Consider the following 27976-nt stretch of genomic DNA (forward strand, 5'->3'; position numbering starts at 1 on the left):
GCCTTTGGGCCACTCACTCTCTCTCAACCCAGCTCATCTCACAGGGTTATTGTGGGAAAAATAGGAGGAGGAAGGTGCATTTTGTATATTTGCAGCTTGAGTTACTTTTCAAGTATTAAAGGTGGGATAAAAAGTAAATAAATAAAAAATTCTCTCCCCACTCCCAAATCACTATAGAGATTTTGGCCAACATATACTATATCTTTGGAACTATTGATTTGCTAAGTATTCCCATGGAAAGCAAAACTTTTCAAAAAATAACTAAGTGTTGATTTTCTCCCCCTATTTTATCCTTGTTTCATACCTGTGTTGTAAGGTACATAAGCATCTGGTGTTTTATGCACTTCATAGTGTTCCTTTGAAAACAATTCAGAAGCATCTATTGATTTTAGTTAAGACTTCTAGGGTTTGACTGGAGCCTCTGAATTGGACAATATTGCCTTGATCTTGTGCCTGTTTTACTGGCTGTTCATTTGCTTCTGAAGTGCTCTTAAAGTCCTAAATAATTTGGGATTATAATACCTATCTCAAGGAATATATTTCTTTCTCTGACCCTGCTTTAGATTCTTCAGACCAGGTATGCTTTTATCACCATTTGAGATAAAATGTGTAGATACTAAAGACATAATGGATTTTAGATAAAATAAGTCATTGATTGGTTATTTTCAGGTTGTGTGTGTGTATGTGTGTTTATTGTGATTGTGATTGTGTATATTCCCAGGATAGTCAAGGGATCAAAACTCATTCATTCATGTCTTTCTTTTGTGGAATTTGTAGTCTTTTTAATTAAAATACTAAATTTAGTATAAGTAACATTGTTGAATAATTAAGACATATACGGGAGGGAAAGAGCCATAAGCAAGTGAGAAAAAGTAGCTTTTGTTATTATTTAAAGAACTCTGAATGAAATTGGTAACAGTTGGGAAACTGGCAATAGAATAGATTTGAAATCGAAATTTCCATGTGCAGTATAGAAGTCAGTTTAGTGTGGAAACAATACTGAATTCTTATTGATTCTGTGATTGATCATTCATAAAAGGCTATTTGGTACCTGATGAATATAGAATATAGAAGCAGCAATATTGTTGCAAATGATTACAGATTTAATCTCCCCACCACCACCACCAGTCTCCTGACTGGAGCTGCATGTAACTTAGAGTAACTAAATAAAGGAAGGAAGTACTTTCCATATACACTGTAACCATGCAACATTTGCAGTGGAAAAGATACATTTTGTCCCATGTCTCACTTTCTTTTTCACAAAGTTCTAGCTGATTTAACTTGGATAGCAGAGCTGTTTTAATTCCCCAAGCTCTTTTAGTCGAGTTTCTCTTCTTTCTTTCTGCAAACACTTGAATACTTGAGATACAATAGTGGCCAACATGACTTGAATAGAAAAAAAAAATTCAAAAAACAGTCTGAGTCTAAGTGTAATTAAACCTTTGGACCTCTTGTTTGCCCAGTTTATGTTTTTCTAATGACAAACATATGCTATAGTTTGTAGACAGATGTAGCAATTGAAGGAAACCAGGTTATTTGTTAACTCATAAGTTATTAAAAATTGGATACAATAGAGTTTCTTCCTGCTCTGTTTCTTACTTTCTCCAGGAAACTCTTACTTGTGACTCAGTAATGATTTGGAGAGTTTCTCCTTCTATTGGCTTCTTTTCATGGCATTTGAATAGTAATCTTTATTCAATCATATATTAGGCATATTATCTAAGTTTGATTTGAAAAAAAAGTCCTTTTTGAGCAAGTATTGTTGCTCAGGTATAATTGATGATGGTGGTCATTGGAAAAAGCAACTGATAAGATACGACAGTATATACATTTCTGCGATACTCATGTTACAAATGTTTTTAATAAAGATAAACATACATAATCATATTTGCACCATCGAAAATCACGTTGTTTGAGTTGGTTTGCTTTATAAATCAGTAAATTAAAATAAAATAACAAAATAATCTTTATGCTGCCTTGATATATCATTTAATATTAAGTATAAAGGGAGATAAAGTTTCAGTGTATGGAAAACAAATAGTTGCATTTCAAGAAAGGTCTTTCTTCAGTCCTTGTTTTCCTGTCTTACATTTTGAGATAGGGAGCTCTGGGGGATATGAGACAAATCTCTATCAAACTATTAAAAATCCTCTTATCTCTAGATATCCTTGTATTCTTGATACAAAATAGTGACTGCACAGTGGTGTCTCTATGCCATTGTGAGAAGATCTGGGAGGAAGGATTTCAGAAGCAAATCAACTTGAGATATTTAGTGTTCCCCAACTTGACTTAATTACTTGTTAGATTTTTTCTCCTTATCTTACCTCTAGAAGTTCAAGACAATATACATTGTATTTCCTTTTTCAGTTTTCTTTGCAGAGCAATAGAGAAAACATATATGTATGCAACAAGCTGGACTACCAATATATGACAGCAGTTCACTGGCTCCTAGTGTGGCTACTGTAAATACAGGAACTGGTGCTGCCATTTCATAGTGCTTGCTTCCCAAGCAGTAAAACTTCATAATTTTATAACATGATAAAGTAAAAAGTATGTTTAAATTAATGCATTTGGTTTAAAACAAGTTCTCACTAAGTTAAGTTGGATTTATTCGTTAAAAATTGTTCTAGGATTGTAGCTGTAGTAACTGTTCCTATTTTCTGCAAGACTGATTTGTTTTCAGGAGAAGATCTCTGCCGGTTCAGGAAATTAGAGCAGTGCCGTATAAAGAGAGAAATCATGTGTACGTTCTTACACGTTATTTGAGTGTACTTACTGTGAATTAGAATGCTTCATGATCTTTAGCATTAAAGATATGGTGGAAGTATTCTGCTTCAGAAAATAAATGGTACTCTTCATTTAGCAATTAATCATAATTAGTAGTTTTCATTTCTTCAGAGTGGAATCTTTAATGTTAGATAATGGAATATAAGTATCATACTTGATTTGCATTTTCAGGATTATGAAAATGGTGCCATCTTTTTGCCAAAAATATGATATTCTCTCTGTCTCTGTCTCTCTTTCTCTCTCTCTTTCTCTTTCTCTCTCTCTCTCTCTCTCTCTCTCTCTCTCTCTCTCTCTCTCTCTCTCTCTGTGTGTGTGTGTCTGTTTGTCTGTCTGTCTGTCTGTCTCTCTCTCCCTCAATTCCATGTGATAAAGCATGAGTGGATAAGTTATGGGTTGGAAACATATTTAAATTTTTTTTTGATAGAGAGTTGCCAGGACTTGCTATTGATATGATTATGTCACAAGATTATGAGCTGAAGTATTACATATTGCATGGATATTGAGGCTTATTCAGATAATCTGTTTTAATGTTTAATGTTGTGACCCTAAAAGAAAATCAAGTGCTTTTTTGCCACTAAATTTAGCTTACTGTTACAGGCTCCAGGGAGGCAAATTAGAAATTAGTTGTTTCTGTTGGATAGAGGATAAAAGAGTTTACATTTCAAAGTATTTCCATGATCATCTTATCCCAATTTGTCATCCTTCAGATAGGACTGTGGTTCTGAGGCAATGTCTTGTGAGAGCTGTAATCCAAATAAATCTGGAAGGTTCCAGATGGTAAAGTTTAGTGCATGTGTCAATCTTTGTAATTTGCAAAGTCCAAGCTAGGTTTGAACAATAACTTTGGTACGCTGGCCATTAAGACATGAATGAGGTATCGGGTTATAGTACCTCACATTGCATAGATTGACAAAATGTCATTCATACTAGTCTTTGGATATCTTGCTTTACATTCTGAATTGGGTAAATATTAACTGTAGTTTAATTTGGATGAAAGACCACTTATGAGATGGCCATTTTTCAGCCATAGTTTGAAGTTACGATGGCACTGAATGAAGAGACGACTAACATTTGAAGATATAGCAATTGCAACACTATCATGGTCACATGATCAAAATTCCGGCCCTTGGTAGTCTGCACACATTTATGACTAGAGGGAACCTTCAGCTCAATCCACTCGTCTATTCCCCTCCCCATCTCTGTCCTTTTGGATACTCTGCACAGGGGCATTTCTCAGTGGCGGTGGCCCAGAGTCTTCAGCAATCTGAATGCAGTAGTGCAGGCTAACTCACTGCTCCAGAAGTTTTATTCTGAGTGGCTCAGGATTGAGTCAGCCTTCCATCCTTCCAAGGTCGGTAAAATAAGGACCCAGATTGTCAGGGCAATATGCTGACTTTGTAAATTGCTTAGAGAGGACTGTAAAGCACTCTGAAGCAGTATATAAGTCTAATAGTTTATTGCTATTGCTATAATCTCAACCAGTTGCCATCACCTCCAGGCCTCTACTTCAGTCCCAGTGCAACCTGCACTATTGCTGAGGACCTCTGCTTCACTCTGGTCAGCCACCCCAATGCCACAGCACAAAGCCCCAACTGCCTCACACTCTTGCAGGCTCTGCTATGCTCGGCTGACCTTTAGTGTGTTCCTTCCACTGCTGACAGAGATAAATGTTTAACCTTTAGCTTTCTCACCTTTCTAAAACAGAAGTCTCCAAACTTGGCAATTTTAAGACTGTGGACTTCAACTCCCAGAATTCCTCAACCATTCTGGGAATTGAAATTCGCAAGCTTAAAGTTGCCAAGTTTGGAGACCCCTGTTCTGGAATAATTAAAACAATTACAGTAGTTGGACTATATAGGTGGGTTTATTACCTTATTGATAAAGTTTCTTGTCTTAACATGCTTAAATTGAGAAAACTGATCTTTCCATCTGATTAAATCTGTTCTTATCCATTGGTTGGCTTATTATAAAGAATCTGCTTGTGATCCACGGATGCAACAAAATGTCACACTTAAATAGAATGGGATTATCTTGAATTTATATGAATTTGAAATTAGATAATAGATGAGCTCATATAATATATTGTACTAATATCATGGCATTTTAGCTAAGATTTGTTGAAGAAGCCAAAAGGATTGGGGTTCATATATAGCATTAAACAAGAAACTATGGCTTATAAATGAAACAGCTGGTTTTATAGGTATGCTATACCAATGCTTGATAAATCATATATGAATGATATGAGTGCTCAAATATGAATTCAATGGCTTAAGTAACCAGTGTAGAATTGGTGAATTTTGTCCCATAGCAATTAATCCTGCAGGGAACTCAGGACTGGGGTTAAGGTTAAGCTAAGGTTTCGAGGTTAGTGGATGGTTAATTAGAATATAAAGACCTGCTGAAGTTTGTTAGTATTTACTGAAACCACAATAGATTATTATGCAAGATGTTTGACGTGAAATCTTCCTCTTCTTCTAATTACTTACTAATAAGGCATATGATCAGAATACTGAACTGATGCAATAACTCCATGAATATACTGTAGCTGGTCCAAGGCACATTGTTGTTTTAAAAAACTCTTAGATCTAATGTGAGGTATGGTTTGTAAGGTTTATTTTATAGATTAGCGTCATTTGCCAATCAAGCCATTGTGGCTTAGACAACAAATTATGATTAATGAAATATCTAGGCACACTCTGTAAACATAACCACAGAATCTGAGTAAACAAAGGTGTGTTTACATTTGATTTAAAAATGATTCTAAGATGAAATGCAGAATGGCTGTGTTTGTGATGTTTGCTCACAAACATCTATGAATAGATGTTTGTGAGTTAATCGTATAACCAAAACATGGCTGGGCCCTGAGGGGGGTGTTTCCCTCTCGGAGATGTGCCCGGATGGGTTCGTGGTGCTTCATCAGCCTCGACATCAGGGCAGGGGTGGGGGAGTGGCAGTCATCGCTCGGAGGTCCTTGAGTCCTCGTGGGATTCCTGCCCTGGAGGTTGTTGGGTGTGAGTCCCTCCTATTGAAGTTGGGTTCACGGGTTCAGTTGGGCTTGCTGCTGACGTACCTACCTCCCAGCTGCGTTGCAACAGCCCTGCCTGCGCTGCTGGAGTCAGTAGCCGGGTTGGCGGTGGAGTTCCCCAGACTTATGGTACTGGGGGACTTTAACCTGCCATCACTCGGCGATCGCTCAGAGGCGGCGCAAGAGTTCATGGCTTCCATGGCAACCATGGACCTGACCCAGGTAATCCAGGATCCGACTCATAGGGGTGGTCACACACTCGACCTTGTGTTTCTCTCGGGGCAATGGAGACATGATCTGGAATTAAGGGGAATAGAGATCTCTCCCTTGTCATGGACAGATCATTTCCTATTGAGGCTGGACTTCAGAGCATCACTCCCCATTGCAGGGTGATGGAGCCGACTAGGTGGTTCCTCCCCAGGCGCCTAATGGACCCAGATCGGTTCCAGGAGGAGCTTGGGGAAATACCTGACTCCCTTGTCCACAACTCGTCCGGGTCCCTGGTTGTGGCCTGGAATGAGGCGGCGTCCAGGGCCCTGGATCGAATTGCGCCTTTGAGACTTCTCTGTGGTGGTGGTCCCCGGAGGGCACCCTGGTTTACTGAGGAGCTCCAGGAGATGAAGCGCCACAAGAGACGTCTAGAGCGACGTTGGAGGGCCAGTAACTCTGAATCTGACCGATCACTATTAAGAGCCTATATTAGGACTTATTTAGTGGCGATAAGGGCGGCAAAGCGTGTTCACTTTTCCGCACTTATTGCGTCCTCAGAATCTTGCCCGGCCGCCTTGTTTAGGGTGATCTGCTCCCTTCTTAAAGTGGAGGAGGTGGAGGAACCCTTGCAGGGGAGAGCTGAGGAGTTTGTTCAGTTTCTTTTGGACAAAATCGCTCAGATTCAGAGAGACCTGGACTCCGACTGGGCAGTGCCTGGTCTTAGTCATGTTATCTGGAACGAGTTTGAGCCTGTGACCCCTGATGAAGTGGACAAGGCCGTGAGGGCAATGAATGCCGCCACCTGTTTATTGGACCCGTGCCCCTCCTGGCTGGTTTCTGCCAGTGGGGAGGTGACACGAGGCTGGCTCCAGGCGATAATCAACACCTCCTTGATGGAGGGGTCTTTCCCGCAACCTTTAAAGGAAGCAGTAGTGAGGCCCGTCCTCAAGAAGCCTTCCCTGGACCCAGCTGTTTTGAAGAACTTTCGTCCTGTCTCCAACCTCCCCTTTGTGGGGAAGGTTGTAGAGAAGGTGGTGGCGTCCCAACTCTTGCGATCCTTGGATGAAACTAATTATCTGGACCCTTTTCAATCTGGTTTCAGGCCCAGCTACAGCACTGAGACTGCTTTGGTCGCACTGACCGATGACCTCTGGCGAGCCTGGGATAGTGGTCATTCCTCTATCTTGGTGCTTCTTGACCTCTCAGCGGCTTTCGATACCATCGACCATGGTATCCTTCTGCGTCATCTTGGAGAGGTGGGGGTGGGCGGCACGGTATTGCGGTGGTTCTCCTCCTACCTCTCTGACAGGTTGCAGTCGGTGTTGGCGGGCAGACAGAGATCGACCCCTAGGCGCCTCGATCATGGGGTGCCTCAGGGCTTGGTCCTGTCCCCCCTCCTTTTTAACATCTACATGAAACCGCTGGGTGAGATCATTCGGCGACACGGGGTGAGGTATCATCAGTACGCGGATGATTTCCAATTGTATATCTCCACCCCGTGTCCTTTCGGTGAAGCAGTCGACGTAATGTGCCGGTGCCTGGAAGATGTGAGGGTCTGGATGGGAGTGAACAGGCTTAGACTCAACCCTGACAAGACTGAGTGGCTCTGGGTCTTGCCTCCCAAAGGTCAACTTGATGGTCCATCATTAGTCCTGGGGGGGGTAAATTTACCTCCCTCAGTGCAGGCACACAACTTGGGTGTCCTCCTGGACTCACAGCTAAATTTGGAACAACATCTATCGGCTGTGGCCAGGGGGACCTTTGCCCAGGTTCGCCTGGTGCACCAGTTGCGGCCTTATTTGGACCGGGAGGCTTTACTCACGGTCACTCATGCCCTTGTCACCTCAAGACTGGATTACTATAACGCGCTCTACATGGGGCTACCCTTGAAGAGTGTTCGGAGGCTGCAGTTGGTTCAGAATGCAGCTGCGAGAGCGATTGTGGGTGCGCCAAGGTACGCCCACGTGTCACCTATCCTCTGCGAGCTGCACTGGCTTCCTGTGGGTCTCAAGACGCAATTCAAGGTGTTGGTTATCACCTTTAAAGCCCTTCATGGCATAGGACCAGGTTACTTACAGGACCGCATACTGCCGCACAGTTCCCAGAGACCGGTGAGGTCCCACAGATTGGGCCTCCTTCAGGTCCCATCGGCCAGACAATGTCGGCTGGCGGGCCCTCGGGGAAGGGCCTTTTCTGTGGTGGCTCTGACCTGGTGGAATCAACTTCCCCCCGAGATTCGAACTACTCCCACCCGGCCGGCCTTTAAGAAAGCCATTAAAACTCTCCTGTTCCGGCAGGCCTGGGGCTGATGTCCCCGGGGGGGGCGGGATATGATCGGACACGCTGTATGAATGTATTTATTTTATTGTTTTATTGTCATATTATTGTTTTAAATTTTGTACACCGCCCTGAGTCCCTTGGGATTGGGCGGCATATAAATTTTAGAAATAAATAATAAATAAATAAATAAATGAAATGCAGAATGGCTGTGTTTGTGATGTTTGCTCACAAATTTGAGCGGGCTTGAAATGGTTTCCATAGGTCGTATATCAAACATCATGCTTTGAAGAAATCCCTTTTTTACTTCCACGATCCCATGTTCTTTCTAATGGCCAAATTATCTTTTGAGTTTTTTGATATGAGTATTTTTAATGAAAAAGTGAAATTCTTTAATACTTGGATCCTCGAAAAAGAACTTTTGCCAATTGAGCAATCCTATTAGCAAAGATTATCACCTAAAACAGGGAATCATGTTTAAAAATAGTACTGAATAGTATAATAAAAGACATTGCCTAACTTATTAATATTTATTGCATTTTTATGCAAAAAGGGTTCGTGGAAATACCAGGACATGTGGGTGTGTTTTTGTATTCATTATTATTTATACTTTGCAATCACTATTTGATTAAACTATTTATGCCTGACTTTTATATCCTGCCGTCTAGTTTGAAATGCTGTCTGAACAATTTACAAAATAAAAACAAAACAAAACCTGTCTGCCTTGAAAGTTATAAGGCAAATTGGACTTTAAATAAGTCTCCCCAAAGAAGGAAAATGTATCAGGGAAAGAGAAAACAAAGAGTGGAGATTGAATTTAGTTTTGGGCTTCTCATGCATTAGGATTTTGTTGAATATATTGTAGTTTGGAGTGGGCTAATTAGTTCTCCGAAGTTACTGTTGTGATGGGGGTCAACAAGGAAGGGAGTCAGTACTCAATTCCTCTTATCAGAATGTACCGAAGGGCTCTGCTAGATGCAGAGGTGGGGTTTTCTTTTTTGGCAGTGAGCTTGATTTCTAGCATTGCTATTCCAGCCCACAATCTTTTTGCGTAGGCTTTTCTTATAGCCGCCATCCAAAACTATAAGTAAAAGATTATTGTTTCATTTGGATAAAGAAATGTTTAAAGTAGAAAGTGCTATTGCTATTCAGAAGTTATTACTTTCAGGTGTTGATGAACCACAGCTGTCTTTGTCCCTATCTACTAACTGATCCATTTAGAAGTGATGGGGGGGGGGGGGGTTAGAATTCAGCAGTCCTGTATCTAAAGGTTGGCTGTGGGTTCTTCATTCCTGCACTAAATGTTTTAAACAGCAGACTGCCTTCTCTTATGTATGTTTCATAATTGTTCATTAAGAGCATAATTTCCATTTTGAATACAATGGAAGGTTGTACAGTAGTTTTCCTCAGCCTATTATCCCCTGAAATTGTAAAATGCATGAGCTGCATTTTACTATAGGCTATATAGTTTAACCATCTGCCGCAGGAATCCACTGCATCTCACTTATTTTGGCCGTGTCATATGGGGGAATTCACTAGAGAAAGCAATTACGTTGGGAAGAATTAGTGGTAAAAGGAAACCAGGCCGCTGAACACAATGGCTGGACACTATCAAATCTGACACCAGCCAGAGTATAGAACAGGGATAGGTAATCTTGGCTCTTTTATGACTCGTGGACTTCAAGGTTGCCTACCCCTGGTATAGAACAACTCAAAGAAGTAGTGCAAGATTGGAAGATCGGCCCGTAGAATTGCCAAGAGTCGGACACACTGAATGGATAACAAAATCATCACCAGCATGGCCATTTAAAAACCTTTTAGTGAAGGCGGATGTACCATTGATGTACTTAACAGTTCTTACTATCATTAAATTCTTCTTAATATTCAGGCCAAATTTCTTTTCTTTTAATTTGAACCCCCACTAGTCTTTGAACTCCTCTCAGTTCCAACATAGGACAAGGTCTGCTCCTACAAGCACATTATGTCCTTTTCGATATTTGTAGATAAATATCATATAGTCTCTTAGAACTTCTCTTATTGGATTATGGTTTTTGTCATTTGCAGCAAAATAATGTGATTATTGTTTTAGTTGGAGATAAAAGGAACTAAACTGCTGCACACATTAAGTCACCAGTGTGGGAAGGATGGCTCTATATAGGACAGGATCTTCTCAATTCTACTACTGTGAAATTCTCTGCCTAGGAGCATCTCTTAAAATCCCTCCTGTTGTCTCTTAAATTGCATGTTGAGACAGTTCACACAAGCATTTGGATATGCAGTGATGGTTCTCCAGTGATTTATTTATGTTTATTAGATGATGTTTTTATGGATGACTGATTTTTTTAATGAGGTAATGTATAAAAATTAATGAATAATTTGGCTGTTCAATTCTTCAGTTCTACCCGGACAGTCTGGGGTGAGGGTTGATGCATATAGATAGAGCAGTATAATCCCAAGGCAAGCAAACAGAAGCTTGTTAACTCTGCAGCATTCTTGGTCTTGTGATTGAAAACCCACAGGCTAATTCCTACTTTTATTTCTAAATTCCTTAAGCAATTAAAGGAAACGGGAATTTTAAGAACCAGTGAAAAAGAATGTTGACCTTTGTGTCTTAATATAATGGATGATGTCAGAATGAGTTTGATGTTCCAAGCACATTTTGAAATAAGCAATATTAGTCTGCTGTGTCCTCTCAAACCTCTGTTTGATAAAAGTAAAAGGAACGAACCAAAGCAAAGAAGAAACAGAAGCCTAACAAATGATTTCAGTGTTTTGTTTCAATAGAGGGAAATCTAACTTTGATATCACATTTTTTGGGGGAAACAATGTTTAATCCAGAGAAGAAGAGGTGAAATATCCAGATATCTCTTAAATACTATCCCCTGTATTTGTGGAAAGTAATTAAGAGAATTATCTTTGTGGAAGAAAATTAAGAGGACTGTCTGATTGCCTGTCAAGAGTGTCAGGATCTGAAGCATTTTAGCCCAGTAAAACTCAGGAATTTGAAAACTCTTTCTTAGTGATTAGTTTATATAAACTCTTCATAAAGTATCAGTCTTCAGAATTTGCTTCCGAAAAGATTAACTGTTTTTGAGAATTCTAAGAAAAATTTTGGTCAGCAGGTGCAGAAAATACTATCTTATTTATTTCCTTTATGAACTCAGTTTACATTCTGATAGGGATATGTATTATCCTTGAATTATGAAAATCAAATAGCTTGAAAACCACAATCTAAAATGTTACCCCATATCTCCATATTCTGATGAACCTCTGTTTTTTTCTTGATAACTTTTCCTGGAAGAAAAGTTTGACAGCTATACCATTGCATAGAAATGAGAACGATATTTAAATTTGTTAACTGTCTTATTTTCTAGATGAACACAAAGATGTACAAAAGAAAACCTTCACCAAGTGGATAAACACTCGTTTTTCGAAGGTAAGGATGGCTCACAGTGGCTCTTCTTTAATCCCTGGCCTATCAGATGTATTGAATTTCCATGCAAGAGCATCAGGTTGAAAAAGGCTAGCTTAAGTTATGTTCAGTAAAACATAGCATCTTCAGTTACGTATTGGATTAAAATATGTTCTAAGTCTAGATCCCAAGCAATATTTATTTTGCTCTCTCCCTATTTCTCCTTTAAAAGGGCTTCATATTAGCTACAACCTAACTGTGCTAATCACCCTTTTAAAATGGCCATTTTCTTTGCCACCAAGTTCCTACTTTCCTTGCCCAGCCCCAGTTTGCAGGATTTGGTTAATGCATAACTTTTTGAAATACCTTTCATTCTAAAGGGCCCAGTAATAGACTGAGTACATTATATAGTTCTTGCAAGCTGCCTGTGTTGGCAGAACCTTCTCCAGAGATTCTGACCTTTCTGCAAACAAATGTTTGATTCATTGTCTTTTAAAAGCCACATGCAAAAATACTACAGTCCCTTTCAGAGTAGCGTGACATTGTCAGCAGTCTGTATTGGGATTTCAGCCAATGTCAGAAATGCAACTCCAAAGTAAATCTTTTGCTTTTTCCAGCAATGAACAAAGTTATTTCATATCTAGTGATATGGGTGTTCAGTATGACCTTTTACCCAAAAGGAAGATCTCAGTTAAATGCAAGGTTCGGTAACTTGTATAGGACGTTCCCTTGTAGATTTGGTTGTATCTGTATGCATTGAATTTATAGCGTTCCTGAGTACAGATAGACTTAGATAGACAGCAGATATACTCAACTTATAACCATTTGTTTAGTGACTGAAATTACAACCATATTGAAAAAAGTGACTTATGACCATTTTTCACACTAACAACCGTCGTAGCGGCCCCATGGTTACATGATCAAAATGTAGGCCCTTGACAACTGTATTTATGACAGTTGTACTGTCCCAGGGTCACGTGATCACAATTGTAACTTTCCCAGCTGTTTTTTTGTTTTTTTTTTGACAAGGAAAGTGAGGGAACCTAGATATGCTTAACCACAGCATGATTCGCTTAACAACTCCAAAGATTTGCTTAAGAACTGTGACAAAAAAGATTGTAAATGGGAACACAATTCATTTAGCAACTGTCTTGCTTAGAAGTAGAAATTTGGGGCTCAGTTGTGGACATACATTAGAGACTGAATGTAGCTGTAATTTGGATAGCACCAATCTAAGGCTGGGGGTTTGCACTTCCTATTTTTTATCTGTATACGTTAGATATTATATTAGCGTTGATGGCACTATGTCTCAAAGTAGCCTATGCCCTACAGCTTACTGTAAATAGCACATCTAATATGGTTTTTGCTTAGCAATGGAAGTACTGAGCCCAATTGTGGTTGTAAGTCAAGGGCTACTGGTTGTATTAGCAATAAATATAATATTTGCTTCCTCCCCATCTGCACATGCAGTGAACTGCACCTGTTGAACAGTTTATTGGATTATAAATAGCAGCTCCTCTCTCTTAATTCCTATAACCACCGTAAATACTCAACAAATAATTCGGAAAAGTTATTTGGGTCTCCTCTGAGTATATCACTTTATTCTTCCTTAAAACACAAATATATTTGTTCAGGCTTCCAGAAAGAAAGAAAGATTCCAATGAAGAAATATCTTTTTTCAGGGATAGGTAGGAGAAAAAAAAATCTCTTTAAGTACACAGTGAACAATTATATCAACTTACCTAATTAAGTTGTTTAAGTATAATTTAGTAGGAACTAAAAGGCATTTAGTTTACATGCTGGTCCGCCTGCTTCTCTGTCTTCCTGTTGAAATTTAGCTTTGGCACATCAGTCAAAGGCCAGGTGCAGCCCTCAGCTGGAGTTGTTGCACTCCTCTGCTTTAATGCTGCTTAATATTCATCAACAGTGAAGACACCGGGGCAGGATTTGACAGCAGGAATGCAGGCTTTGCTTCAGTGCAGAAAACCTAGGCTATCACCTTTTGAAATGAGTAAAATAAAACATAGATGACTACCAGAAAGCCTCTTGGTTCTGTTTTATGTTAAAAGATAGTTTAACTTGGATTAAACTCAAATTATAAGTCATAATTCAACAATTAATAGCACGTAAATGAATTTACCATAAGGGTACACTTTTTCTTTACCTTGAAGTGTCCAAGCTGCTCTGGGGATGTTTAGCCTTCACCCCTCTTGTTTGTTTCACCAGCTGGAAAAATTAGTGGGATTTTGCTCATAATTTGCAAATGGACTTGAAATCATATTTTTACATTCTGCTTTGTGGCCAGTTTTTAACTGGGAGTTCTGGTACTAAAACCTAATTGTAAATGATTTCGCAGAACGAGAAAGATACCCCAAAGTAGCTCATATAGATGAGCATATGGATTTGCTTTTTAATGGGCGTCATTGTGTGAGCTATTTAGAACTGAGGTTTCTCTGTACAATTTCAAAATTATTATGGATAAAATGAAATACAGGACATGCTTCCATACTCTTCAAAGGGGACACACATAATTTTGATTGGACTAGACACTGTGTTAACCTAATTCTGAGAGCTTTGATTTCACTTGAATAGTAATTCCTTACAAATCAGGTTGCTTTCAATTACAGTTTAAACTTTAAACTGTATTTTGAAAGGTAGGGCTGTTTTCACTTACTTATTATCATGGAAATAAGTATAGTTGTTGCTGTTCATTTCTATTTTTGAAGTAATCAGCTATATATGCCTTTTTCCTGTACCGTCATTAAAATAAGTAAATAAACTAAGTGAACTGTTTTTTGTTTTGTTTTTGGTCACAAGTCTATCAAAGATCAAATATCCAGTTCCTCCAGAACCTCAACAACATTTAATTTGTTGCTTTCTTGAATAACTGGAATGCAAACAGGAATTCAAGCAGAAAAATAAACAGCTAGAAAACCACAATAAAATACTTCTCATTTAAGATGGTGCACTAAATTTAGATGCTGGCAAAATGCACTGTACTTTATTTACTGAAACTATTCTTCTCTTGCTTAGTGACCTTTCTGCTTTGTCAATCGTTTCCCACATCAAATTCTCATGCTTTGGGTACATCAAATGGAAAATCTTGACACAAGATATCCAAGTACCATATTTAGATACAGGACATGAATTAGAAATTAGTTTTCGATCTATGTACTGGAAATCTTTCCTTTCTTGAATAGTAAATAGCTAGTAGCAACAATCTTCATGTTTGGTTCCTATGAATTGATGAGGAGGAAAGTTTAATAAGTTGATAGGAAGTTAATGTAATTAAGAGCTAAAGGAACTTCATTCTCTCCCCTTTTAAATATGCTTTATTAAGATACTCTTTGAATACATACAGTCTTTCTAGACTTCCACATCCATTTTTTGCTGCCATTAGGGAACAAGACTAAATTTTCTGTATTGGTGGATATGATGGTTGTTTCCAGTTTGTGAACATAGTTTAGGATCCAAAACTTAGAGCAGGGGTGTCAAACTCAATTTCATTAAGGGCTGCATTAGCATTGCAGTTGCCCTCAGGGGGCCGGGTGGGTGTGGATGGAGTGGGTGTGGCCTACTGGATAGGTGTGGCCAGCTCTACATCATTCGTGACAAGGGTGCCTGTGGGGGCCTGGGCAGGAGTGGGATAGATCTGAGGCTCTCTGTCAGAAAGGGGTGGGACCAGGGCAGTTGCCAAGACATGGTCTGCTGGAGGAGCCTCACTGTTCCTCTCAGGCCATGCAGGCTTATGGAGCTAAGACTGAATGCGTTTCAGCATAGATGGCCACCACAAAATTGTACATTGGCTCCCAGCTGGCCTGGGCGAGGGCCAAGGCAGAGGGGGCCATTCCCTCATTGTTTCCAGGATGGCTTCGTAGGCCACATGAAACCACTTTGCGGGCTACATCCAGCCCCCGGGCCTTGTGTTTGACATGTCTGACCTAGAGGTTCCTAGTACAATTTAATATCCAAGTTCCTATTGGTTCATGAGTACTATCCTCAAACTTTTCCCCTAAGCTCTTTTATACAATTCCATCACTTAGTACATGTGGCTTGCCATGACTATGCCCAGGTAGGTCTGATCCTGAAATTTCTGCCTGAATAGACACATATTAAATAAAAAAAGAGTTTCAAATTATTCATCACTGATGCTTCCCATAAATAAAACTTAAAAAAACCCCCTCTCATCCAAGAATAGTTTAAATCTCCCTCCAGAACCTAGTCATATTTCTGCATTAAGATATTTTGTAAGCTGATTGTCTAAACTTCAGCTATTGAGAGTGTGTGAGTTCAAACTGTTGTTGGATGACTTAGAAGGCATTAATATAGAGAAAGGAAAACAGAAACTGGTGGTAGATTGGAAACACTCATGCTGAAGGATGGGAGCAAGCGAAAAAGCGCAAGCTATGTGTAATAGACTTTTTCCCCCAAAAGAAGAATGCATCCTTTGTGAGCTTTATTTACATAAAGTAGGCTTTTTGAAGCTTGAATCATGAACTTATTGAAGAAGGACGTGCGGAAGGGAACCAAGTTCCTAAATAGCTCTTGCTTATTGCATAATGTAGCACTTAATCTCTCCAGATATAGCTTGCTCAGGCTACAGAGGATGACAATCTGAGATGGGAATGAGGGTTGGGGGGGAGGAATATTTGTTTATCTTTTATACCTTATCATTTCATCTCAAACTGGAACCTTTTTTTTTTCATGGAGAGTTCTAGAGTAGGACATTTCCATATTTGGAAATGACATTGCCTGAATTGTTCTCTTTTCTCCCTTACATTTCATTCCATGGCCAAGAGAAGCTTTGAAATTATCTGTTACAGGTAGTCCTCGACTTACAACCACAAATAAACCCAAAATTTCTGTTGCTAAGCGAGACAGTTGTTAAGTGAATTTTGCCCCATTTTACGACCTTTCTTCCTATGGTTGTTAAGTGAATCTGACTTCCCCATTGACTTTGTGTGTCAGAAGGTTGCAAAAAGGGATCACATGACCATGGGACATTGCAACCATTATAAATACGAGTCACTTGCCATACATCTGAATTTTGATCATGTGACCATGGGGATGCTATGATGGCCGTAAGTTGAAAAATTGTCATAGGTCACTTTTTTCAGTGCCGTTGTAATTTTGAACAGTCACTTAAATGAACTGTTGTAAGTTGAGGACTACCTCTATCTGCTCCATCTGTGCTAGCATTTCACTTCAGCAGGGGAGAGCTGGATTTCCTTCCTTAAAGTCTAGTTTTTCATCGTATAGTAGCTCTCTACCTATTAAAGGCAGATGTTCTGGTGGTATAATGGTGGAGGCTGGTGGATGGATGTTGCATGGATGTTGTTTTAGATAAACAGCTGAAAGATTCTGCAACTTTTCTGGTCTCCATGTATTTAAAATAAATTCCCCAAAGCATTTCCTTGCAAGAGAAACCTCTGATTTTATCTCATTCCTGGGGTACCAAATTTCCCCTGGTGCTATTCTTTTCCATCTCAGGGAATAGGAATATGTGTGTGTGTGTGTGGGGGGGGGAAATGAGCACAGTCCTGTTATAAAAATCACACTAAGAAATCTGGAATGCTGTAACGTGTAGATAATAGTATTTCAAGATGACATCTGGCTATAGTTTATCTTTTTATTTATGTTGTATTATGGACTTAGAAGTTATTTTTTTTAAAAAAACTACGTATCTTATTTTATAGTTTGGAAAACAGCCAATAAAGGATATATTCACAGATCTTCGAGATGGGAGGAAACTCTTAGATCTTTTAGAAGGGCTATCAGGGAAGCCACTGGTAAGTGGTAATTGCCATTATTATCATCCTTATCTTGAAAAGATAATTTAAAGTACTATGCCGTTGTTCATTTACAATATCAGTATTCTGGCTTGGGAATTTTGGGAGTTGAAGTCCACACATCTTAAAGTTAGCAAGGTTGAATAACACTGGTCTATACTGCCCAGTGACAATTAGTTTAGCTAACTTTAGTATCCTCAGTGGGAAGCAAGATGAAATGTCAAGGTTTTAAAACTATTTCTTGGACTGTTGGAAATAAAAGTCTACTCACACTGAATTTAGTTAATTAACAAGAGGATTGATATACATGGTTTGTAAATTCTGTTTCTACACTAGCTTTCAATTTTTAAACAAAAATTGTAAAATGTTCTTTGCTAAACTCATGCTTTAAGAGAGAAAAAGTATGCACATAACTAAAGTTCGCTACAGTGTAATACTTTTTGTACAGTATTGCTCTTTAAATGTTTTGACCTATGTTTCCAAAATAATGCATACTGCAGGGTGTTGCAGTCCTATTACTTGGATAAAGGAAAGGTATATGGATTCAGTTCAATTAGAGTAAATATTCCAAAATCTGCATCATTATTTTAACTGTGCTTTTCCTGAAAAGTTAATTGTAACATTTATCATTATTTGCATATTGTTTTCTTTTTTCTTTTTTCTGCAAGCTAAAAGAACGTGGAACTACTAGAGTCCATGCTTTGAATAATGTCAACAAAGTACTCCAGGTTTTACATCAGAACAATGTAAGTTTCTAAACTGCTAAGTTTCCTTGAAATGTGAGAGGAAAAGATAATTGTAAAATTGTTTTCTGAAAACTCTGTCTTTGAGAAGGGGTATGTGGACTAAAATTTGTACAACTTAACATGCCTCCTTTCAATTTTGCTAGTTGCCTGTGCTTTGAAGATAACAAAATGTGCTATATGGCATGATTGTTACTTTAAGAAAGGAACTTGTATTTCTTGTTCTTGGAGATCCTAAGGGGCTATAGATGGAAATATTTATTTTGTGTGGCTGAGCCAAATTATAATTTTGTTTCTATAGACCTCAGTCTGTTCTCAGGTGCATTAGACTCATAGAGATGATGTTGATTCATTGGCTTGTAAGAAGTAATTACCCTATTAAATATTGCTTACTCTTAGACTTGGATACTAGCTTGACTCCATTTGCAGAATTAAACACAATCACAGCACGTGTCTTTCCTAATGTCTGATTCAGTAACTGAACTTTTGTTATGGGAAAATGTAAAAACTTTGTTTTCTTATTACTGATAATAATGTTGTGGTTGCAGCAATAAGTTTGGAAATATTTGTAATGGAAAGGTTGCATTGGTAGCATGAGAATTTTTTTTTGCAAAAATGGAAAGATTAGGAGTTTTATATAGATTTATTTATTTATGAAAATTTATATGGCCACCCAACTAGAGCATGGGTAACTCTGAATAAGGATTGTTCCAGGAAAGAGTGTAACTTACTCACAACCTGGAGTTGTGCAAAAGCCCTCCTGATCACAATTGTCAATTGCTTGTATTCTATTTATTAATTATGCCTTTATATTACACACTTTCATTTTTCTTACTGGTGTAATTTTTTTAAAAGAAAATCAGTTCCTTTGAATTGATCATCATACTGTCAGTATATTAAAATCAGAATATTATATAGTAATTAGCTACTTCATTTTGGCTAAATTAAATTAATTTAATTAATTAAATCAGTAAGTTACACAGCGGATTCCAGGAATGTGAGAAACTATGGTGAGAGTTCTAGTAGAGTAACAGTTGATAAGCATTGGTTTTCTATTACCCACTTTTTACTATAGGTAGTTCCTTTAAAGTATGCATGCCTTTGATTAAGAAGACATTTTCATTTTTTGACAATGTTTCCAGGTGGATCTGGTGAACATAGGAGGGACAGACATTGTTGATGGAAATCAAAAGCTGACACTTGGATTGTTATGGAGTATAATTTTGCACTGGCAGGTGAGCAGATTTGATACTTTTTCTCAGCCCATGTGAATAATGTGAATCATTATTTCGCAGTAGAATGCATTGGTGGAGATGCTATAGAACTTTCATAGCAGCTGACCAACCAGTCTTGAAATTCTGGGTACTCTAAGCCAGTATTTCTCAACCTTGGCTCCTTTAAGATGTGTGGACTTCAACTCTCAGAATTCTGGGGAACTTTGGGAGTTGAAGTCCACACATCTTAAAGGGGCCAAGGTTGAGAAACACTGCTCTAAACAACGACTTGAAACATAGTGTGAAACTTCTTACAGAGTTTTCAGCTCCATCCCTTACATACCTGTATGCTACATTGCCAATCCTGTGCTAAAATGGCAGAATTCAAATTGCAATATCATGATGCACATTTTGTTATTCAATCCCCTTCTCATCGGTGCACTCTATACAAGATGTCACATATAAAGACCTTTGTGTCCTGTGCTAATCTATAGGTTTTGGTTTGAAATGAGTATGAAACTCACATTTTTGGGCTTTTTTTCCCATCTTCTTTGTGTGCTGTGTTCAGAACAATGATTTCCATTCTATGGTCTGTAACTACAGATGGTCTATATGGACATTACAGGTGGTTCGTGAGGGGTAGTGAGATCATGTAATAATAATGTAACTTATGGTGTTTCATATGTAATGTAATATTTATAAAGTAGAACTTATTAAAAATGAGGTAAAGTTAAGAATTTGCATGCTAGATTTTGAATTAATAATTTGAATAAATCCGAACTTTCTCCATTTAGACAACATAAGAAATGCTTGTTTGCCCCTTTGCTTAAATGACATGGGAAACTACTGCTTTAGATTTCTTTATTTCACATATGGAAGAGGTCAGGAGGATACATTTTTATGTAAGTCTGAAATGAGGGCTAGAAATATCATTAGAACCAGATGTTATGTGTATGATAAAGATGGGATCTATTTAACGTGATTTCTATAGGTTACCACTGAGTCCATTAGAGCAGAGCTTTTCAACCTTTTCACTGATTGTACCACTTTTAGAATATGGCAATATTCGAGTACCACCTAGCATGGTGTCAAAAACTTGATGACCAAAAAAAAAAAAAAAACCCCTGTTCAAAACTGCAATTGCACTGAAATGACTTATGACCATTTTTCACACTTATGACCATTGCAGCATGCCCAGGGTCATGTGATTTATATTTGGATGCTTGGCAACTGATTCATATTTATGATAGTCACAGTGTCCCAGGGTCATGTGATCCCCTTTTGCAATCTTTTGACAAACAAAGTCAATGGCGGGGGCTGCTGGTGGCCAAGTACTAGGGCGGAACATCCTTCCCTCCCTCCCGCCCTCCCTTCTTCCCTGCCTCCCTCTTTCTCATTCCCATCTCCTTCTGAAGGAAGAATTTGAACCCCCTTCCCCCCAATATTTTCCCTCTTCCATATATTCATCAAACAAGGAAAAGCCTCCAGAGACAGAAAAGACAAGCCGCTGAGGGAACTAGCTTAAAAAGACGCATTCCCCTTTAGCTATTGGCTAGAAAGGAAAGTTAAGGAGCCATCAGCTGGCACTTAAGGAAGAAAAAAAATGTAGTAAGTACTGGCTGCCGGCTAAGGCAGCCTCCCCAAATGGCTCCATTCATAGGTAAAGGAATGCTACAGGCAAAATCCATTCAGGAGAAAAATATTTCAAAATCCCTTACAGCTAATAATAGCAGAGCAATAGAAGCTAACGTGAGACATCAGCCATCAGCCAAATAGAAATTGCCAAACACTCCTTAAGAACACAAAGCCCACATTGCACAAATCCCAGAACTTCAAAGTCACAAAAGCACATAAGAATCTTTCCACTCTCCATCTCCTTCCCTCTGTGCCTCACCTCCAGCTGATGCTGCCTTTCTTCATTCCTCATGGAGGGTAACCCCTCCCCTGCTGCATTTCTTGCCTTTTGGTTGCTGCCAGCATAGATGGCTGCCACAAAAGTTGTAGATCGGCTCATGGCCGACCTGCTTGATCTCCTCTCCTCTCCCCCCACCCTCCTCCTTCTTTCCCTTCTGGTGCAGCTAAAGCTGACTCCGCCTCCTCCCAAGGCTGTGTCTTTTTTTCTCTCTCCCTCTCCCACCCAAACTGCCTCCTTTTATAGCATCTCCTGTTTCCTCCCCCCTCCTCCTTTCTTATCTGGGTGAGCCGGAAGTGAGCCTGGTGCCTTTGCCTCACCCCAGCCACTCTGCAGCTCTGGAGGACTCTCTCACAGTAAGTCCTGCGCTGCACTGGCTCATTCCCTTCCCCACTACACTTGGCTGGGCAGGGTCGCGTACTACCTGCCACGGTGCTAATGTACAACCAGTTGAACAGCCCTGCATTAGCAAATCTCTATCTAAAATTTAGGTATATTGGACAGAACAGAAATTTTTATTTGTTAAATCCATGTTACTTTTCTAATTTTGGTTTGTAAGTCAATATATGTAAGTCAACTGTTAAAGAAGGAACTTGAGCTATTTGTCAGACCTTATCAGTTCAAGATTGGTTTATACTAGGGGTAGAAAATGTTTTAAATTTGAAACATGCTGTTTTCAGTTCAGTACGCCAGTTCTGATCTTATTGGAAGCATTTTCATGTTGTTTCAGAAGTATTTTGTGCTCAAAATATTTATGGTATGGATGGAATGTCTCTGAACACTTCTAGTGAGATCAAAACAATTTGTTGTAAACTCAGAATAGGATGTTTCAAGGTTGATGTGTTTGTGTATGAAACAATTTGCCCACCTCCAAATTCTACTGCTTTTTCAGTTGATGGCATCCTAAACACTTCTAATGAAATATAAAAATTCATCTGTATTTTAATTATAAGAAACCATTTCTCATCAGATTATGTTCTGGGCTGTGTAGAAATTTCCAAGAAAGATATTCAATTTGGTTCCATGGCTAATGGAAGACATTGATGTGTAAGATTGGGAACCAGGGTAGAATTTTCTTAATGTACAAACCTCATTAAGGGATACAAAGAACTTAGATTAAGGAATAAAACAGAGGAATTAGTATATGGAGTAATTAGATAAGAATGTTTTGAGTCTTCATTTGCTCTGGTATGGCATAATTTAATATCTGTTTCTAATATTTAACCCTTTGCAGTGTTGTTTGAATACTAAGATTGAGACAATGTTTTTTGAGTCCTTCTAATTCTTTTTTATTGACTTTGGGCACTTCTTTTTAGGTTAAAGATGTAATGAAAGATATAATGTTAGAATTACAGCAAACCAATAGTGAAAAGATCCTGTTGAGCTGGGTGCGGCAATCCACAAAGCCATATAATGAAGTTAATGTTTTGAATTTCACCACCAGCTGGACAAATGGACTTGCCTTCAATGCATTGATCCACAGGCATAAGTAGGTGACTGCTTGCCAGTATCTGTAATATTTTCATACTGGAGGAGAAAGGGTATTTTGCTTCAAATTGGACAATTTTAACAAAACAAAACAGTTTCTAGGAAAGATAGAAAGAAAGCTGCCAGTGTAGCATTTTTTTACAGAGCTGTAGTTTTCAATAAATAAAGCTTGGAATGATTTTAAAGCCACTTGGCACAGGTTAAGTAAAAAGAAAGCAGAGCATGTTTTAATAGAGTGGTTTCTAATTTGTGTGAGAAGGCAATAAACATCATTTTTGTGGGATTTTTTTAAGAACAAACATGGAAAACATGAAGTGCAAATACCCGTTTTTCTAGTTTTACATGGAAAGATATAATAAATATTTTTTCCTTGAAAATCTGATAATGTAATGATGTGCTAATTGAAGTCCTACGTCAGTTACTTGCATAAACAAAATTATTCTTTTTGAGGGTATATGGATTCATAGGCCTCATTCCTTGTAAATATAATCTGGACTAGGCATCATTAAAATCAGTTGAACAGTTCTGAAATTATTCTTACTGGTTGAAACATGTTCCGTTTCATACGCAGCATGCAGTACATGGGTTCTAATAAGAACAGGAACAGCTACATATTACATATTATACGTAACATATACTTCAACCCATGTTTAGCTATTCAGTGCCATCATTTCAGTGTTTATGAAAACATAGGCACTGTGGAATATTACTGTGCCTTGTATTATTGGACCTCCAATCTCTTAATTCCATGTTTTTATATTAAGTGTGAAGAAAAAAAACAAATAATACATCTAGGAAAGTCTGCTCTGTTGGAAGGAGCCTTCTTATTAAAGTATGGGGCCTACATTTCCAGGGAATGGTTATGTAGTTTCCCATTGTTTCTCTTTCCACAAAATATCAGCAACTGTATGGAATTTGATGTCTCCATAAGCTATTTACTTGGGTTTATTGTTATATGTAATGCATACAAGTGTTTATAGTGTGAATGTTTTTTTAATTCACTTAATTTTATTCTAATTTTTTTAGACCTGAGCTCTTCAGCTGGGATAAAGTCATCAAAATGGCTCCACACGAAAGATTAGAACATGCCTTCAACATAGCTAAAAATTGCTTGGGAATAGAAAAATTGCTGGATCCTGAAGGTACAACAATTATGATAATATAACTGCTATATAATTCCTTTCTACTAGAAGTAGAGAATATCAGAGATGAAAGGGGGCAGTGTTGCTCTAGATAAGAAATTAAGGACCCTTCACCTGTGGGGTTATGCAGCTTTGCAGCACAATTGTGTGATTTTAAGAACACTTACAAAATTATATAGCTGAATTTCAATAACAAAGTGACTTGTTCTTGCTCAGTTTAATGACTTTTGAATGGTTAGTTAAGTAACATCAGGACAAAATTAACTCTTAGTGACTTCATGGCACATAGTTCTCATATTGGTTAGTTCTCTGCATTTGTAAACTATAAATAAATAAAATAGCATTTTGTTTCACAAAATGAAGCAAAATAGTCGCATTCATGTTTTATCCCTTAATCTCTCTTTAAAACACCAACCACTTAGTGAAAAGCAGATTGGAAACTATAGTGATATGCCACACTGCTAGCCAATTATTTGGGGTTGTCAGTGGTCAAAAAAGTTTAAAAATAAGTGAAATTGGGCCCAGGTCCAAGCCATGAAATAGGTTTGTCTGTCCATGTTGTGGGTGTTTAAACATTAATAGATAGTTTGCATATCCCGCAGTTACTTATGTTGTGCTTTTTAAAAATTGATTTAAATCCATCTGCTAGCACAGTTATGATGGTAAAAGCATGAGAATAGAGAAGTGATGGTTCTCAGTTTAGTGGTTCATGTTTTTTACTTGCTTTGCTGAATTATTATATTTTTGTGTGGGGAGAACTAATCTGAGGATATGGACTTGAAGATAAGGAGTGGTGTTTAATGGCTTTGTCATAACTATAGCCTGGAAATCTTGCACAGCTATCAAATAAGTATCCCATTTATATGCTCTGTTTTCAGATGTTGCTGTACAGCTTCCTGATAAGAAATCCATGATCATGTATTTGACATCTTTATTTGAGGTCCTTCCACAGCAAGTTACTTTAGAAGATATTCGAGAAGTAGAGACTCTTCCAAGGAAATATAAAAAGGAATGTGAAGAAAATATACAGGTGGGTGCATATTGATCACTTGTAATTTTTCTTTCATAGCACTATATTTAATTAGTTTTAAAAATACATACCCCAAACCAAAATTTTCCAGGACAGCTTACCAATATTTAGAATCATGACTGAACACAGAAAAATATAAAGAGTGGGTAAAAATATATAGGATATGTTAATATTTTGTATTTAGGTATATATGTATGTATGTCCACACATTAATATTCCCTCACAGAGATCTCCTGTACTGGTGTTTCTCAACCATGGCAGCTATAAGACATATGGACTTCAATTCCCAGAATACCTGGGAATTCTAGGAGTTGAACTCCACACATCTTAAAGTTGCCAAGGTTCAGAAACCCTATCCCATATAATTACATCCATACTGCTATTGGAGTCAGTAAGATTCTGAAATGAAAATACACTGGTAAACATGCAGGGCCTCCTCTTCTTCAGTGAAGGGGCACGTTGTTTTCTTCTTGTCTTTGTTTATCATTAACTTACCATAAGCGGATTTTCTGTTTCTTTTTCCTCTCTTCCAATGAGAATATGTTCTTTCTTCCTCTTGACAGCCCCTTTCTCTTTTTGAAAATTGCTTACTCTCTCAGTTCTTCCTTCTACTGCACATTCATGGCCTGTCTTCAGTTCTTTTTTTTTTTTCTCTTGGTCACCTATGCATGTTTATCATATTCCAGCCTTTGCCCCTTTATTCTTCCATTCTTCCCCTTTATCTCTTCTAAGGCTGAATAGACCTTTGGATTCTAAGCCACAAAAATGCTTTGGAGCAGGCAGAATGTCCACAAAACATCTGTCACCAGTTGCTTGAATCCTTTTTTTCTTGAGACCGTGGAGCAACGGGGGGGGGGGTGATTGTTACTTTAAGGAGTTTGAGAGCACGCTCTCCCCTTTGAGTTCCAAAGCACCTTTTTGTTTTGAATCATTGCATAGCCCTAATCACTTCATTTTTCATTTTAATATTCCGTATATTCCATCCTTTTTTCTACTTCTTAGATCTCATAAACAGATTCTGATTGTCTTTTCAGAATTTTCATTTTACAGAGCTTCTCCGATTTGTTTCTCAGTGATATTTTTGCAGCAGATCTACAAGTATTCATTTTTCTCTATATATTGTTTGGACATTTATTGTATAGTACATTTGATTAGTAATTTCTCACTTCTTAGTATTTTGGTGCTGTTTTGAATGTTTTCCTCAGCAATATCATCCTTAAATATTCTTTTAAGTATTTGCTAGCCGTTCAATATGCCATACAAGATGACATAGCTGCAGTCTCTCCATGAATACCAGCATGGCTGTTTACATTAAATCTCTTCAGATCTTCCCCACCTTGGTGTCTTGCAGATATTTTGGTCTGCATCTCCCAAAGTATACAAAGTACTTATCTCAGTATGGGAATAAGATCATGCTAAGTGGCTCCACCCCAGTGTTGCATATTTTGCAATCCCCCCCACCCAGTTTTTGTGGTATTTCTTGTTTGTGGATAGATATCAGCTGATACAGTACATGGTATGCAATCAGAATTGAACAAACAATCATGTTTGGGAAGGTACTTGGTGTAAAGCTTTTACGGGTTTAATATTAAGCCCTCATCTTATATAGCAAATCATTGACTTCCTGTATGTACTTAATTTTCTCCTTCCCTCTTTTGTTGGTGTTTGTTATTCCCCTCTACCTCATTACATTTCTTAAAAAAAAAAAAAAAAAATTCTTCCCCCTTCTCAGCTTTTTCAACATCACTTTGTTATACTGCAGTAAAGTTGCTGTTTATCTTTTTCCTCTCAATTTTATAGTATATTTTTATTCCATTCTAAAAGTTTGATTTATTGACCATTAGTTCATCCTCTTATTTTCAGTCTTAATTATTGTGACTTTCTTTGAATTGTCACAGTAATTGGGTCATCTTAATTCTCTCAGACCGCTTTTCTGTACCTGAAATGTGGCTACTTGTAATCTTCTCTTTGTGGCAGTGATTTGTGCCATTCTTTTCACTAACTTCTTTTCTCCCTTTTTAAGAAAAAAAAAATTGCATTTAACTTTCCATCACCAAGATCTTCTACAGTTGAAAGTATTGAAATTTTGCTAGCTGTTCCCTGTATATAATAGGCATGGGCCATCTGAGGACACTCCAGTAAGCCTTCAAACATGTTTTGCAATTTCCAAAATCCACTGTGCCATTGCATAGCTAAAATTAGATGACACCAAACTTTTGTGAAGTGATTTTATGACTGTTTCCTATTATAAATATAGAAATAAAAGGTGTCAAGTCTTTAATTGGCTTAATGCAGTGTTTCTCAATTTCAGTAATTTTTAAGATATGTGGACTTCAATTTCTAGATGTCTTCAGGCTGTAGTTGAAGACTTCACATATTAAAACTTTTTTAGACAGAGAAACACAGTTTAGTGCATATTAAATGATCAACTGCTTGAACCTTCCCTCCTTAGTAAAAAGCTGGTAACAATGCCTATTTACCTGTATATTATGATGAAATAATCAGTTTATGATACATAATAAGGAGTCTGATACACTGATAACTTTTTATTGCAAATAAGAAACTTTGTACGATAAAGATTTTTTCCTGGCATTTTGCTGTGGTGTTTGCAGTACAGTGCTGCCACATATATTTTCTTAAAAAACAAAGGGCTCTGGAAATTATATAACCATACACAGAGAGAGACAATAAAATGTTGATGCACACAAATGTAGTGAATTATTTTTTTCTATTTTGTTTTGAGAAGTTGCTAGAGTTAGAAATGAAGCCAGTTAGCTTGGACGTTTTTGCATTTGATGTTCCAATTCATTTTAAAAGGAGCTAATCAGATTCTTGCCATTCTGTGACTTAAACATATACTTTTAAAAATTTGAAAAGGCAAGGCAGAATGAAATGCCCAAGACTGTTTAATTTCATAATTATTAAGGAGTAAACAGAAGATGAAATG

General features: G+C 37.9%; 1 protein-coding gene across 4 annotated transcripts in view; it reads left to right on the top strand.

Annotated features, from left to right (window-relative positions):
* The window catches only part of UTRN (utrophin), a 348263-nt gene that overhangs the window by 36847 nt on the left and 283440 nt on the right, over nucleotides 1–27976 (top strand). For all 4 annotated transcript variants that reach the window (XM_039346845.1, XM_039346844.1, XM_039346843.1 and 1 more), the window contains exons 3-9: nucleotides 11674–11735; nucleotides 17408–17500; nucleotides 18169–18246; nucleotides 19386–19478; nucleotides 22686–22858; nucleotides 23884–23999; nucleotides 24878–25029. In XM_039346845.1, the coding sequence (XP_039202779.1) occupies nucleotides 11674–11735; nucleotides 17408–17500; nucleotides 18169–18246; nucleotides 19386–19478; nucleotides 22686–22858; nucleotides 23884–23999; nucleotides 24878–25029 (767 nt within the window). The remainder of the gene's footprint in view (nucleotides 1–11673; nucleotides 11736–17407; nucleotides 17501–18168; nucleotides 18247–19385; nucleotides 19479–22685; nucleotides 22859–23883; nucleotides 24000–24877; nucleotides 25030–27976) is intronic.

Source organism: Crotalus tigris, unplaced genomic scaffold, assembly GCF_016545835.1.
Source record: "Crotalus tigris isolate CLP2741 ecotype Arizona unplaced genomic scaffold, ASM1654583v1 scf7180000018030.5226217, whole genome shotgun sequence".
NCBI classification, from domain to species: domain Eukaryota; kingdom Metazoa; phylum Chordata; class Lepidosauria; order Squamata; family Viperidae; genus Crotalus; species Crotalus tigris.